At 35.8% G+C, this 15,706-nt stretch overlaps 1 protein-coding gene across 2 annotated transcripts in view; it reads right to left on the bottom strand.

Annotated features, from left to right (window-relative positions):
• Positions 1-246: 246 nt before the first annotated feature.
• The window catches only part of LOC117335431 (E3 ubiquitin-protein ligase LNX-like), a 110,081-nt gene continuing 94,621 nt past the window's right edge, over positions 247-15,706 (bottom strand). For both annotated transcript variants that reach the window (XM_033895404.1, XM_033895405.1), the window contains 8 exons: positions 13,778-13,844; positions 13,446-13,476; positions 12,708-12,824; positions 12,005-12,175; positions 11,128-11,250; positions 9,652-9,839; positions 6,809-6,973; positions 247-6,249 (listed from right to left, as the gene is read on the bottom strand). In XM_033895404.1, coding sequence (XP_033751295.1) covers positions 6,114-6,249; positions 6,809-6,973; positions 9,652-9,839; positions 11,128-11,250; positions 12,005-12,175; positions 12,708-12,824; positions 13,446-13,476; positions 13,778-13,844 — 998 coding nt within the window. In that variant the 3' untranslated portion in view covers positions 247-6,113. The remainder of the gene's footprint in view (positions 6,250-6,808; positions 6,974-9,651; positions 9,840-11,127; positions 11,251-12,004; positions 12,176-12,707; positions 12,825-13,445; positions 13,477-13,777; positions 13,845-15,706) is intronic.

Here is a 15,706-nt window from a genome sequence, read left to right as displayed (position 1 = left end):
AGTTGGGAGTGAACCTTCTCAGGTGTACAAAATACATGTCTGCCATCTCTCTCTATACTGAACTTTTGTATAAAAGACACAGTAATACGACACCTGCTTATAATGACAACTCAACCAGTGTACAACGAACGACCTAGGTTGTACATATCCTTTCTACGAAAACCATATCAAAATTAGCTGAAACGAATTGTTCAATAGGAGATCCGTCTGTAAATATCATAGCTTGTCTCTTCAGAATAGAATTACTAGAAATTACCTGTTGAATTTAGAATCAATAAACCTTTTCAATACAGAACCTGCATATTGAGGAAACATGTTGAAAACGGAACCTGTATATAAAGGTCACCTGTTGAATAAATAATTTCTAAAAACAAACAAAATGGTGGAATTTTATTCCCCTATAGATAGCAATGTCAATCATAACTAAAAGCATTAAGATTTTGCTTGTTAGGAAACGGTCTTGTCAGGTACAGTCATCGAGAACTAAAGTACTTTTAAATCATCAACACTAGATAGGTGGCCATTTTAAAATCATACTAAATATAAATTTGAAATGTTGATTTATCTAAATTGAAATATACCTCCCAGTATGCTGCATATATCCTGGGCAGGCACGTAGTCGTTGTTTTGTAACGTCAGTGCTTGTTGAATGATTGATAGAGGCTTAATTACAACAACGCAAGTCTTCCGAAACCGTAAACTGGTCCATCAATTAACCAGTAACCTTTTGTTTTATAGTAGGCTTGTGTTGATGTAAATGCACAATTCTCTCGTCCCCCGACACGGAAGCTAGGCCCTGATTACGACTATATTGTCTTTTTACGCAGGAATCTGATTTGTTTCTTCGTTAATAAATTACCAGATTTTCAGAAAGTGTTGATTTTGGTTTGATAAAACTGTCTGTACGACCAGTGGGGTTGGACATTTGGGTAGATTTTACAAAACAATTCCTCCATAATGGATGAAGAGCTACCCTAAAACTGAGGTACTGTAATCCCTTCGGTGTTTATCCCGGGGACAATGCCTCAAGGTTTTACCTGTTTACTGAATAATGGCCATACTAAGGTCAGTATTATAACTTGTGTTACATGTGGGAACCCCATAGTATTAAATGTGGGAACCCCATAGTGTAACATGTGGGAACCCCATAGTGTAACACGTGGGAACCCCATAGCATTAAATGTGGGAACCCCATAGTGTTACATATGGACCCCATAGTGTTACATATGGACCCCATAGTGTAACACATGGGAAACCCATAGTGTTATATGTGGGAACCCAATGGTGTTACATGTGGGAACCACATAGTATTACATTTTGAAACCCCATAGCATTAAAGGTGGGAACCTAATAGTGTTACATGTGGGAACCCCATAGTGTCACATGTGGGAACCCCATAGTATGAAATGTAGGAACCCCATAGTGTTACATGTGGGAACCCCATAGTGTCACATGTGGGAACCCCATGGTATGAAATGTAGGAACCCCATAGTGTTACCTGTGGTAACACCGCTAATCCTGCAGCCCAGAAAACTGACATGTACACATATTCTGACTAGTATTTGGGTATCAATTTCATTAGCAAGTCATTGGTCGAAACAGGTAACCTGAGGCACTAAATTAAAATTTCTCTGAGGAAATAAAAATCTACTAGATTATCGTACAAAATTAAAATCTGGTTTTCTAATAAGTTTTGAATAGAAAATACATTCCCCTGTGCAATATCAACAATTCTGGTGCCGTGCTTTTGTCTGTCCGTCTGTCCAATCTCATCAATATGCGTACATGCTCTGTATCAAAAACAGGGCCTACCCGTCATAGGGAGTGGTATTTATTGAACAATAAAACATGTTTTATTGTTAATCATCCATAATTCATTGATATTTTTGTTCCAAGACTTTTGATAAATTAGCTAGATAATTGTCATAAAATTGGTTTTCATTAACTCTACAATAACATTTGTCCTCGAAGCATAGAGAATTCCTGACCTGAATTGTGTTAACTGTATATATAGTGTCAAACCTTCATATCTCACATCAGAATACTCTCACAGGAACTTCTCTCTCATACAGGTATGACATAGTACACCGTATTTATCCACAAATATGCCCCTGCTCACAAATAAGCCTCCTTTAGTATTTGAAATCGGAGACTGATAGAAGTGCTGGAAAATCAACCATCCCCCCCCCCCCCCAAAATTTGCACTCTTTTGTCACACAAGCGGAATGGGTTTATTTCAGGATAAATACGGTATTGAATACAAACTTGGAATGTAAACTTTTCCCATTTACTCTTAAGGAATGATGGCAAAATCTAAAATATCTCATATTTTACAAAAGTCATACTACATTAATTTCAACCTATAACACAATCAACCAATGACTAGATTCACCTGCAAGTAACTTTGTAGAATAATTATGGTAGGGAAAGTTCCCTGAAATGTTCAGTGACTGACTGACTTCAGATTTACCATATTTAAGGTAAATAGCACCTCTGCCCTATACCACATATACTCAACATTCATATCCACTCAGCTTACTTATAAACAAAACTTAATTACCGTATTTTACACAATAAGCACTCCATTCCTAATCAATATCCCCTTATCCTTTTCTTATGTACACAATCATCCCATTCTTTTGTCTGCAATTACCACTTTTTTAAAATTTTCTAAGGTAATTACGGAAAACCTTTGGTCAGTTCGAGACTATCCCAAAAAGGGGCCATTATAAACAATCAGCTCAACGTAACACAACCAGATGTTTTTTTTTAAATATGTGTTCGGACTATTTGCCAATTCGAACTTACCGGAGGTTTACGGTAATTGGTAATTTCTGATTAAAAAAATTGGATTCTTGGTTCTAATATATTTTTTGTAAACATTTGAAAATGTTTGCAATTATTTTAATTTCTTCTATCAACAAAAACACTTGGGAATGCTAGTTAAGTAAAAAACGGTATAATATATCACGAATCATGTTGCATTAGTAAACAATGCATAATGCGGTATGTCATTAAAAATGATGTGTAATATATAACACCTTCAAATCTGACAAAAATGTTGCCCTTTTTCAATTTGTTTTTCATGAATAAGTCATAGCTGTAAATATCCTAACTTACACACAATCTGACCATAAAAAAATTCCTAATTACATTTTAATGTACATATTAACAAACCCATAACTGGGGCAGTCATCAGGTTCTTATATTAGCGGTATTATCATAACTTATACTGTGTGTATAGGTACCGAAAAAAAAAGGAAAAAAACCTTCACAAAACAACCAATAATAAAAGGCTCAAAACATATGAAAAAAAAATGCAAAACATGAAATGTATCTTGAAAAGTAAAAAAATAAAGCTGTGCAGAGCATTATCATACAGTGTGTATTGGTACAAAATATTTTATCATATATATGTATGTGCTTATTTCATAATTAATGGCTCTCATGTGCATGCTAATAAACAAAATCAGCTTAATGAGTTTATACCATTTTAAAGGAAATCACCTCGTTATACTGCCTGCAATTTGCCAAACCAAGTTTTGGCATTATAAAAAGGTTTGGCAAAATCAAGACCTAGATACATAAAGGAATTGTCAATGAAATGAAGTGGTGGATGAAACGATCGAGGTGGCGTTATAGCATGGTTTTGCTACCTCGATCCTTCTGTAAAATACACACCTTACAGCCTCATGGTGAGATTTTACATTATGTACATATATTTTTATGAACCATTAAATAAAAATGAACAATTTCTGATTAAATATTTTTTATACAAGACATAATAATTACGAATAAACTTTATGTAGGCCATCTTTTGTTTAAACACATAGAAATGTTTTTCTCCACATCACACTATCACACGAGTATCAGAATTATTATACCCAGTATTCATTTGCGTAATCATGAAAGTCGTATAAAATGGAAAGCACAATCATCTGCGTAATCATGAATATCGTATAAAATAGGGAGGGTAGTTTTCTCCATAATCATGAAAATCGTATGAACAGAAACAGTTGTTTGCGTAATCATTCTATTTGTATAAACAGGAATATTTGTCTATGTCATCATGAATATTTCATAAAAAGTATTACAAGCATCTGCTTTATGATAAATATTGTATATAAATGGAAGAAGTTCAATCAACTGTAATCATGAAAATCTGAAAAACTGGAATTAAAATTTTGTGCATAATTTTGAAAATTGTTGAAAAAATGAAGAACAGTTGTCTGCATAATTATGAAAATTGTTGAAAAAAGAAAGTGTGTTTGTCTGCGTAATTATGAAAATTGTTGAAAATAGGAAGCATAGTTGTCTGCGTAATTATGAAAATTGTTGAAAATAGGGAGTGCAGTTGTCTGCGTAATTATGAAAATTGTTGAAAATAGGAAGCATAGTTGTCTGCGTAATCATGCATAAATTGAGTTAATTGTTTATAACTTATAAGAAATATGCCATCATACATTAGTATATCAAAATAGTTTTTATTTTACATATAAGTGAGTAAAATATAGGAATATACTATTTGTATAATGCATAGAATGGATTCAGAACAGGTACTCTTATGTCTCAAAAACACCAAATTAAGTTTATCATACATCAGTCAAATCTGTTCCCATTCTATTTCAACAATTACTATTATATATTCTGAAGTACAGAATTATCAAACTGAATTGTTAATATGCTTAAGAATTGTTTATGGTTCTTTCGCACAGAAATTTCACATAGACAAAAGAATTGCCTCACCTTAACTGAGAGAAATCTTGGTTCCACCAGAAATTTTGCTGCAGTTCTTCATAATAAAAATTAAAGTGACTGTTTTTGAGAATTTTTGAAATCATTATTATGGATCTGTTCAACAGGGGAAGAAATTTGGGTCGAGAATTTTCTTTGGACATAGAAAAAGTTTGCAAAAATTTTCTCAAAATTTACAGTGACAACCATTTAAATTTGAGTAGTAATTTACCAAATATGAACAATTCTATTTGAGAAGTCTGTACCAAATTAATTACACAAATGTCATAGACAATTCATAGAAAAAACTTTTAAGGTAATTTTGACCTTAAACCTAAAGGAATATCTGGACAATTATTTTTAACAGAAATTTATTGTTTTGCTACCGTAATTCTCCCAGTATTCACACACATCTTTATCACATAACCTCTGAATAAAAATTCAGGTGACGAAGGGGCGTATCAGAGATTTTTTTTCCATAAAAAAGGTTGGTGTACATTGGGAGAATTATAGTAATGAGCATCTCATTCTTCTTTCAATATGAAAGTTGATCTGAATACTGTTGTATTGAATACTTGGTACACAAAATACTGTCTGAAACTCAATATTTCTTACCAGTTAATCCAGAAATAAGCCCATGTCTTGTAATAAGCCCACCCATGCCTATTACAATTTAGTAAAAATTCTAACAGAATGTCCCGCAAAAAGCCAAACCTAAACTTAAAGTCAAAATTTTTGTTGAGAAGAAACTAACATAGGCTCTACCTATTATCTATTGCTGAAATTGAGAACATTTGGGTTGGTCATTTGTGCTTATTACAGGATAAATACAGTAATTGTCAATTATAAACTAGATATCATTTTACATTTTTAAATTGCTTGTTAATATTGCTATATATTGTTCTTACAAAAACATTGAGAGAAGTGCAGTGATATCCCTACATCAACTGTGATAGTGAGATGCATAAAGAGAAAGACGCAGTGCAAATATATAGCTACTAAACAGAGTAGAAAAATACAGTCATTCATGAATTGATTATCACTTCCAGAGAGGAGGCTTTGAAACTGGTCAAACACTTCAGGATTCTTGTAGTGACCAGAGGAATTGGCCTACAGTGACAAGGATTAGCAATAGTCCAATACACAGTGTCCAATGATCCGTGCTTCGAAAACAGAAAATGGTTTTGTGACTTCTCCAGAATGCAAATTCGTTTGGAACGTTCCTTATATCTGGTCAAAAAGATCATCCCAATTTCATAAAATGAATGAACCTTTAATGCTTAATGAAATTGTCTTTTCGTCAATTGTAAAAAAATTTGACCAGTACGTAGAAACGTAGAAAAGTACTGGCCATCACAAATTTAAACCCGAATTACCCATCATACAATGGTGCCGGGCCAAGACACAACTGTTAATGCTACAGCACCGTCGGCCATCTTGAGTAAATCAACGGCTTTTGTATGTGTCACTCCCTGTAAACTCTCTTCATTTACACTAAGTAAAATATCTCCACACCTGAAAAACAAAAATTGCTGTAGTGAAAAATACTGTCAAAAGGGAGGCAACTCTTTTGTTTATGTAAAGAGATGCTAAAGTTGTAGGAGTTATGTCCCTTCTATTTCTAAATCCAGCCCTAACAACACAGTGTCTTGCATAATAATATCATAATAGTTTGGAGCAAATCACAGCATCATAGCTGTCTCAAATGGGTTCACAAATTATTATTTGTGGTTATTGGGCCTTTAGCAACTAGCCAATGTCTTTCTCAACTCCCTGGGGAGCAAATACTGATTCATAATTGACAAGGAAGTTAATCCTCATTAATTAATCACCAATTAACGATTAACACTAATTAATCCCCAGTTTATTATCCAATATCATACTAGCAATCATGATTTCAGGTATTGGATGAGCTTGAATACATTATTTGAACTGTTTTATGTACATTTGACACGCGAGACCTTTACCACTGGCCAGTCTATGACATGTTCATAAATAATTTATATGTTATAGAAAAGCACCTTTTTAAAATTTTGATTTTCTCTCAATTTATCGGTATTACATCGGTACTTACTTAAGGCGTCCATCCTTGGCAGCAGGCGTGTCCAACACAACAGATTTTACATACACAGGGTAGGGGGGAATCCCCTTCTCACTGTCAACCCCTCCAACCACAGAGAACCCTAGGGAGCCGCTTGGACTCCGAAGGAGTGTCACAGTCTTAAGTGTCTGGCACATCCTGTAAACAAACATTATTATCTCCCTTGAATAACTCTTTTTTTTTTCTAAACTAGAACTTGTGCATTATAGATAAATTTAACACAGCAAAAAATTTAATTAATGAAAGTCTCTTACATCCATATAATTATCTCCCTTGAATAACTAAGAAAAAAAACAAACTAGAATAGCTTGTTCATTACAGATAAATTTAACACAGCAAAATTTAATTAATGAAAGTCTCTCACATCCAGTCACAATTACGATTTTATAACAAGAATATGCCTCATTGTAGAATTTAACGATTTTTTTTAAGTTAAAGTACCTGCGCAAATTACACTGGTGCGCAAATTACACGGGTTTTTACGGTAATTACATTTTCCCTATAGCATCATTAGAGAAATGTCAGGGTTGAGAGCATCGGGATCATCTCTTTACCAAAATGTCACCTTGAACAAGAGGTCTCTTTCTCATTTTGCACTTTCACTTTCAATTCTTTATTCCTTCTCTTTTAAGCATTCATTAATTCATTGATTCATTGATTCATTGATTCATTCATTAATTCATTCATTCATTCATCCCACACATACCATATCATATATGAATCAAACACTGTAGATAAATTTTAGAAAATGGACAATGTAGATCAGAGAATTTGCCAATCCATGTCCTCTTTTTGTATAGTTCTCAGTAAATAATTTTGTCTCTATATTATCTAATTGTAAATTTGTTTTGAATGGTGATAATATATTGTGTGCCTTTTGTACAATACTATGGGATTGTAGGTGGTAGACACTGCTGATTCTAGTCCATGTAGTTTATTGTACCCTGCTTGTCAAGTTTTAATTCATTTGAAAGGTGACATCATTCAGTATATATATACGTGAACTAAACTACAATACAATTGAAACTGGTCATTTTCACTTGCCGGTCAAGATGCTAATTTTTGTTTTGGCCTTTTTTGAGTTTAGACACCCTGTTCACTTCAGCCCCTAAGCATCACTAATGTGTCCTAGAAGGACGAACCAGCTGTATGATGTCCCTAACATCACTGACGAGTCCTAGAAGGACAGAACGGTGGTATGATGTCCCTAACATCACTGACGTGTCCTAGAAGGATGAAACAGTTGTATGATGTCCCTAACATCACTGACAAGGCCTAGAAGGACAGAACAGTTGTATGATGTCCCTGACATCACTGACAAGGCCTAGAAGGACGAAACAGTTGTAAGATGTCCCTAACATCACTGACGAGTCCTAGAAGGACGAACCAGCTGTATGATGTCCCCAACATCACTGACAAGGCCTAGAAGGACAGAACTGCTGTATGATGTCCCTGACATCACTGATATGGTCTAGAATGACAGAACGGCGGTATGATGTCCCTAACATCACTGACAAGGCCTAGAAGGATGAAACAGTTGTATGATGTCTCTAACATCACTGACAAGGCCTAGAAGGATGAAACAGTTGTATGATGTCCCTAACATCACTAACGAATCCTAGAAGGACAAACAGTTGTATGATGTCCCTAACATCACTGACAAGGCCTAGAAGGATGAAACAGTTGTATGATGTCCCTAACATCACTGACAAGGCCTAGAAGGACGAAACAGTTGTAAGATGTCCCTAACATCACTGACGAGTCCTAGAAGGACGAACCAGCTGTATGATGTCCCCAACATCACTGACAAGGCCTAGAAGGACAGAACTGCTGTATGATGTCCCTGACATCACTGATATGGTCTAGAATGACAGAACGGCGGTATGATGTCCCTAACATCACTGACAAGGCCTAGAAGGATGAAACAGTTGTATGATGTCTCTAACATCACTGACAAGTCCTAGAAGGACAGAACAGTTGTATGATGTCCCTAACATCACTGACAAGGCCTAGAAGGATGAAACTGTTGTATGATGTCCCTAACATCACTGACAAGGCCTAGAAGGATGAAACAGCTGTATGATGTCCCTAACATCACTGACGAGTCCTAGAAGGACAGAACAGTTGTATGATGTCCCCAACATCACTGATAAGGCCTAGAAGGATGAAACAGCTGTATGATGTCAATAACATCACTGACGAGTCCTAGAAGGACAGAACAGTTGTATGATGTCCCTAACATCACTGGCGAGGCCTAGAAGGATGAAACAGTTGTATGATGTCCCTAACATCACTGACAAGGCCTAGAAGGATGAAACAGCTGTATGATGTCACTAACATCACTGGCGTGTCCTAGAAGGACAAAATTATTAAACAGCTCTACGATGTCCCTAGCAAGGCCTAGAAGGATGAAACAGCTGTATGATATTCCCTAATATACTGACGTGTCCTAGACGAAAGAAATAGCTGTATGATGTCCCTAACATCACTGACATGTTCTAGAACGACGAAACAGCTGTATGATGTCCCTAACATCACTGTCATGTTCTAGAAGGACAAAATAGCTGTATGATGTCCCTAACATCACTATCATGTTCTAGAAGGACAAAACAGCTGTATTACATCACTAAAGAGTCCTAGAAGGATGAAACAGTTACATGATACAGTTCAACTCAATCTGACTCTACTATATCTAACTCTCAATTCATTTTTAAAGGTGCTAATATCTTGTGTACAGTGTATATGTTTTGTATAATCCTTCCATCTTTAAGTTATCCAGTTCTCTATAAAAATGTCATTCAGCCAGTTCCTCTTACCTCGGCATTTGTTGCCAGAACAGCCATGTTGGTGTGAAGTTGCCCTGATTGTGAGATGTCTCCGGACCGTTGATGATCTTCAGACAGACCACTTTGTTGTCCGTGTTGATCTTCACCAGACTGACCGCCTGGTTATGTGTAAGTCCGAGCAGACTTGACCCGTTGATAGAGAGAAGGATGTCCCCTTTCTGTAGGAAATACAATACAATGATTTAGAACAAGTCATTCTTTATCTTTAATTTCCTCTCTCTATTTTGTTGTATCCTCAATGTCAGTGTTGTTTTGTTAACAACACAAATCCTAGTCAGGAGGGAGAAAATGAATCACGATTAGAAGGACGAACCAGCGGTATGATGTCCCTAAGCATCACAGACAAGGCCTCGAAAGACGGAACTGCTGTATGATGTCCCTGACATCACTGACGAGTCCTAGAAGGACAGAACTGCTGTATGATGTCCCTAACATCACTGACGAGTCCTAGAAGGACAGAACTGCTGTATGATGTCCCTGACATCACTGACGAGTCCTAGAAGGACGGAACTGCTGTATGATGTCCCTAACATCACTGATATGGTCTAGAATGAGAGAATGTCGGTATAATATCCCTATAACATCACTGACATGATCTTTTTGTTGTATCCTCAATGTCAGTGTTGGTTTTTCAACAACACAAATCCTAGTCAGGAGGGAGAAAATAAATCATGATATAAATTTCTCTTATCCTAGACATACTACATCATTTTGAGATTTGCGTATCTCATCCAAATTTTGAGATGGAGAAACGTATAGAACCTTATATAGGCCTATACCATGGATAGGGATTTCTCACATAGTACTTCACAGGGTGATTCTGAGGGTGATTCTGTGGTTGCTAGACATGGGATAAATTAATTTCATACTGGGTAAGGAAAGACAGCTGACACACACTGTGACAATACTCACGATAGCGTAGCAACATCATTTTATGTAGCGTAACTATGTCCCAAATTGACAATGTCAATCTTTTCAACGCACATTTAATCGGAAGTTGATTATGGTGCATTGAAAAGGTTTCGCAACACAGTGCAATTAGTTACTTTTTTTTCTTAAGTGTGTGAGAAAAATAACGGATCTCAACTCTAGTGTAAGAGTTTGGCTGGCCAGCACCTGGCCAAGCCTCATGTTTACGAGCCAAACTCTTACACGAGGGTTGAGATATCCTTGTCCACGGTATAAGCTATATATGTACCCTGTTAACCGTCTCCTGTATCTCATATCGATAATACATCCATGTAAGACAATGCTGATGTGACGCGACTGAATTATTGATGATATGTCATAAAGTCATGAGCATGTGATACGAAAAGAAAATATCACATTGGTAAAATTAAGAATATATCTGTCCATGGTAAGAGAAATGGTGATCTCGTCTCTAAGGGTACGATTCTTGTGTTACCAAAGCCGACTTGGTTACCTGATTGCATGTATGGGCCATACCTTAATTTGCTTGGTGCGGCCAAGTGATCCAAGAGGGTTGATGTTTGTGACGTAGATGGGCGTGTCCCCACGGGGGCTGTCCAGTCCGCCTGCCACACTGATCCCCAGTGTCTCTAGCGGGTCCTACAATTGTTAAAATACGATATACCACTCAAGATTTGTAACATAGACATGACTTAATAATGACATCAAAGTTAATCTGTCTGTCTGTCTGTCCGTCCGTCCGTCCGTCCGTCCGTCCGTCTGTCTGTCTGGCCGTCTGTCTGCTGGAGGTATAAGCCTGGATAACTCCTATACTATAGGTCAGACATTTATTAAAGAAAAAAAAAAATAAAAATTACAAAAGATCGTTATACTGCATGTCTACTACATACAGGTAATTATTTTTAGTTTTGTTAAATTTTTGTTTTTCACAAAATTTAGGTAAGGTCTCCGTCTTCTTGGTGATGGCCATTTGAAGAAGATGAAGAATGTATGAAATATCAGCGGACAAAATCACAGCTACTTACTCAGTCCAGTAATATCTGATAGATAATTCTTAGAACTCTAAAACCTTATTTTTATTCTTCACCTGATGTAGATTATTATGAAAAGATCATATAGGAAGGATTTGATCTCATTTCATTGCACTAAACAATGTACCTGGCACATTTAATAGGAATTGGGCAACAGGAAAAAGCCTACACAAGATTATTGGTGGTAAATCATGAAACTGAGGGTAAATATTCTCACTGCATCATGGGTTTATCAGATACAAGACAGCATGCACAGATCAAGAGAGATTTCTAGCATTAAATAATGAGAGTTGTCTCCCTTCCTTCAAAAGCATTACTGCATTTTCCCACACCACATCAATCGGCCTGCTTCTGGATATTACCTTGGTGACGGTGACGAGACGTTCGTGACACTTTTGACACGAGGGAGTGTTATCACGTATCATACTGTAGTTCGTCGCTGTTGTTGAGTTGTCGGAGGTAGATCGAATAAGGTCGGGAGTCTGAGGACGACTTCGTCGGGAAATCACAAATTGCACTTTATCAGCACTTGTCTGGAACAGCATCAATAACATGTAAATAATCATCCTATCAGTTCCTTCACTTTTGAGAGATGTAGGTTGATGAAGACCGTGGGGAAAGTTTTATGGTAAACATGATTTCATTTGGAAATATCCTTTTTTTTATGTTTGTTGATATACCTAGTAGTTCTGTTGTCACTACCCTAATTCTCATTTTGAGAATGGGACTTGATGTGATATGACCTGTATGGTGAATATTGTTGAAACAGAAGATGCTAACTCTTCCGGAACACCTGGTCTTATTCTCCGTGTTACTTTTTCGAGGTTCTCCGTGCAAATCTATATTTTTGTTTATATTTTACCATCATTTATTGATTCTGAGTTAGATTTTATTTATTTATTTATTTATTTTGTTTCATTTTATTGTCCTACCAGACTCTGGCTAAAGTGATTTGCTTCACAAAAATTTCAATTAGAATAATTCTAATTTTAGATGAAATGCATATCATTTTTTCAAATCTGTAGGTATATGTTTACATGCACATTTCTACATGTCGATGCTTACCTGTATTATATGAGCAGCCTGCTCTTGCGTGCCATACGAAACATCAATGCCGTTTATTTCTAGTACTCGATCATCCGGCCGAAGTCGCTCATCCATAGCGGCCAAACTTTCCGCTACCTTCAATGTAAATAAATCTTAATGAACTTCTTTAATTTACATATGAGGCACAGCCGTCAATACATCACGATATGCAGCTGAAAACTGACAAAAGATAAAATGATAAAAGAAAATAAAAGTTTTTCTAACACAAGGCAGACAGCTACAGAGAAATACTTGTACTATCATTAGATATGTCTGCTCAAGGGATTGAACCAAGGATTCCTGACTTACATGTAACATGGATAAGTACTTCAATATTTCTTAGATCATTATTTTCTTTTTTTTTCTTTTTTGTTTGCTTTAATTCATCCAATAAAGATCAGTATTTTCCCATGCCTTCGTTATGTTTCAAAACCTATTAGAAATGTGAGACCCCAGGATCATGATATTCCAAATTTTGGCAAAGCACATTAAAACCTTTCCATCTTTGAAGAGTATTTGATTTACCTATTTGGGTAATAAGAAGATTTTTGAAATTTCATTTCATTTAATATAGGTCACTTAAACTTTGTCTCAGGTAACTTATTAAGCTAATTTTAGAGTTGGTAGGAAGCAGACTTGTATCTTACCAAGGTGACATATATGTAAGTATATATATATATATTATTTGAGTACCTTTCATTTTTGACTAAAACTTACCAAACTTAAAATATAAACACCAGGACCACTTCTGAAAGAATAAATAAGAAAATGTTCAATTTACATATCACACAAAATCTGAATCTTCATGCTCACATACAATATTTAATATCCATTCTAGAATTTAAACAACATTGCCAGATGTTACAGTATTATGTTTTATTGTATGGTCCTAAAAAAATATGACTTGTTTGATTATATTTTAGCTATTCAGCTTAGCCAGTTTTTCTAGCTTCTCAGCTTGACAGTTTTTTTTTAGAATTTTGATAATCATTTTATTGTGAAATTGTAAAATATTTCAACTTAACAAATGAAAGAGAGAAAGCACTCACCTTTTGCCAACAAGCTTGATACCTAGTTGTCTGCCCTTGACTTTGTTGAGTGTTATTTTAAGAATTTCTGTAAGTACATAAATGGTGGAATAGTTCAGAACCGTGCATGGCAAGAATCTGTCCTTGCGATGGTTAACATATAGAAAATAACAAAAAAACTAGATTTTGCCACTCGGCCTTTCTGCCCTCTCAGGCTTCATCAGGTGGACTTCTCTATAGGCTGCCTGAAGAACCTGAGAGGGCAGAAAGGCGTAGCGGCAAAGACTTGTTTTTTTGTTATTTATATATATATATATATATGTAACTTAGCAACACAAATGACGAAGGAAGACAACTTTTTGACTCGTGCCCTTACCGGGCCTCGAACTCACGATCTACGGCACCCAATCGCCTAGCCAGAAATACCCGCAGCTTATACCGCTGCGCCACATCGGCGTTCTTAAAAAGAACGTTTCAATGGCGCAGTGATGGTCAGCCCGATACCCTGACATGATCATTGTGGAAGTCGTCTATAAGATGATATGAATACCTGGATCGCAATGTATTTACATACATGAATACGAATTGTACATATATTATATATATTTCTCTCGGTACAACTACGACAGGAAATTCAAATCTATATCTTTGGATCACCAACACATAGTGTATATGATACATTGTGCTAATAAATAGATATGTAACTTAGCAACACAAATGACGAAGGAAGACAACTTTATATATACATATATATATGGTAGGTAAAATGTCCCTTCTGAAGAAGTATATCATGTATCAACAAAATATTAACAATTCTAACCTTGACTTACAAACAGGATGTTATAGGGAGGTGGGAGATCCAATGTTTGTGTAAAAAGTTCGGTGTAGTTCTGTGTCACCCAGGATGTTAGTTTATTAAAATATTTTTCTAGGAGACATAATCACATAATCTTCCATTCAAAGTAAAGGTGGGCTTATTACAGGACAATGCAAAAGTATCTCTTTGACACTTATACTAATAATAGACTTTATTGAGAATTCATGAAAGTCAAAGTCCCAATGATCCAAAGACAGAACACTACATTACATCAGTGGGGAGAGATCTAAGCTATACAGCAATTAAAAAGTATCGCTTGATAAGAAACTATTAAAAGAATTTGCACTTTGACCTTGAGAATAAGTGACCTTGCAGCAGTGCATTATACATTGAATTTAAGTAATGCAAGTTTCAAAAAGATATCTTCAACATTACAGTTAAGAATGCATATTGGCTTTAGGAGATGCAAGTATGCTGCATGTTTGGTAAAGATATCTCCAACGGTTTAGAAGTTATGGCCCAGACAATAGACTATTAGAAGAACTAGAAGACGAACAACCAGTACTAATGCAATATGTCTCCCTTCCTTCGAACAGGAGACATCATAAAATTGAATGAAATGAGCAAATCTCATATAGCATTCCTGTACATATCAAATAATATCAATTATGGTTAATTATCTGAAACAAAACTGCAATGCAGAAATGCCAAACTTCATTTCTATTACTACCATTCTGTATTCCAATCGTATAGAAATGTTTCAATTCAATGAAATAATTTCTCATTGCTCAAATAGAGTTATTCCCCTTTGTGTGCTAGAAGATGAATGTGACCTTTGTCGTGACAGATGCTTGTGTTATATAGCTTGTGATTGCCTTGACCAGCATGTATGACCTTAGCTATGTCTCTCCTTTAATGTAAGCTTGTAACAAAGTAAATAGCCAGACACATTATTCTATTTCTGATCTTTCCATATTTCACTGTTAACCATATTTGCTTATTTTCTGGCACACAATCAGAGCCAGGGCCTGTGTGGATTTCAATTGACTTCAAGAATACCCTATACACTGTCAGCCTACAGACCTATATATACCTACCTTCCTTCTCTATAGGCCGACTCTCCTCTGCCTTCT

The sequence above is a fragment of the Pecten maximus genome, chromosome 10, assembly GCF_902652985.1.
Source record: "Pecten maximus chromosome 10, xPecMax1.1, whole genome shotgun sequence".
In the NCBI taxonomy this organism is placed as follows: domain Eukaryota; kingdom Metazoa; phylum Mollusca; class Bivalvia; order Pectinida; family Pectinidae; genus Pecten; species Pecten maximus.
Note: the sequence above shows the minus strand (reverse complement) of the source record. Positions and strands in the feature narration are given on the sequence as shown.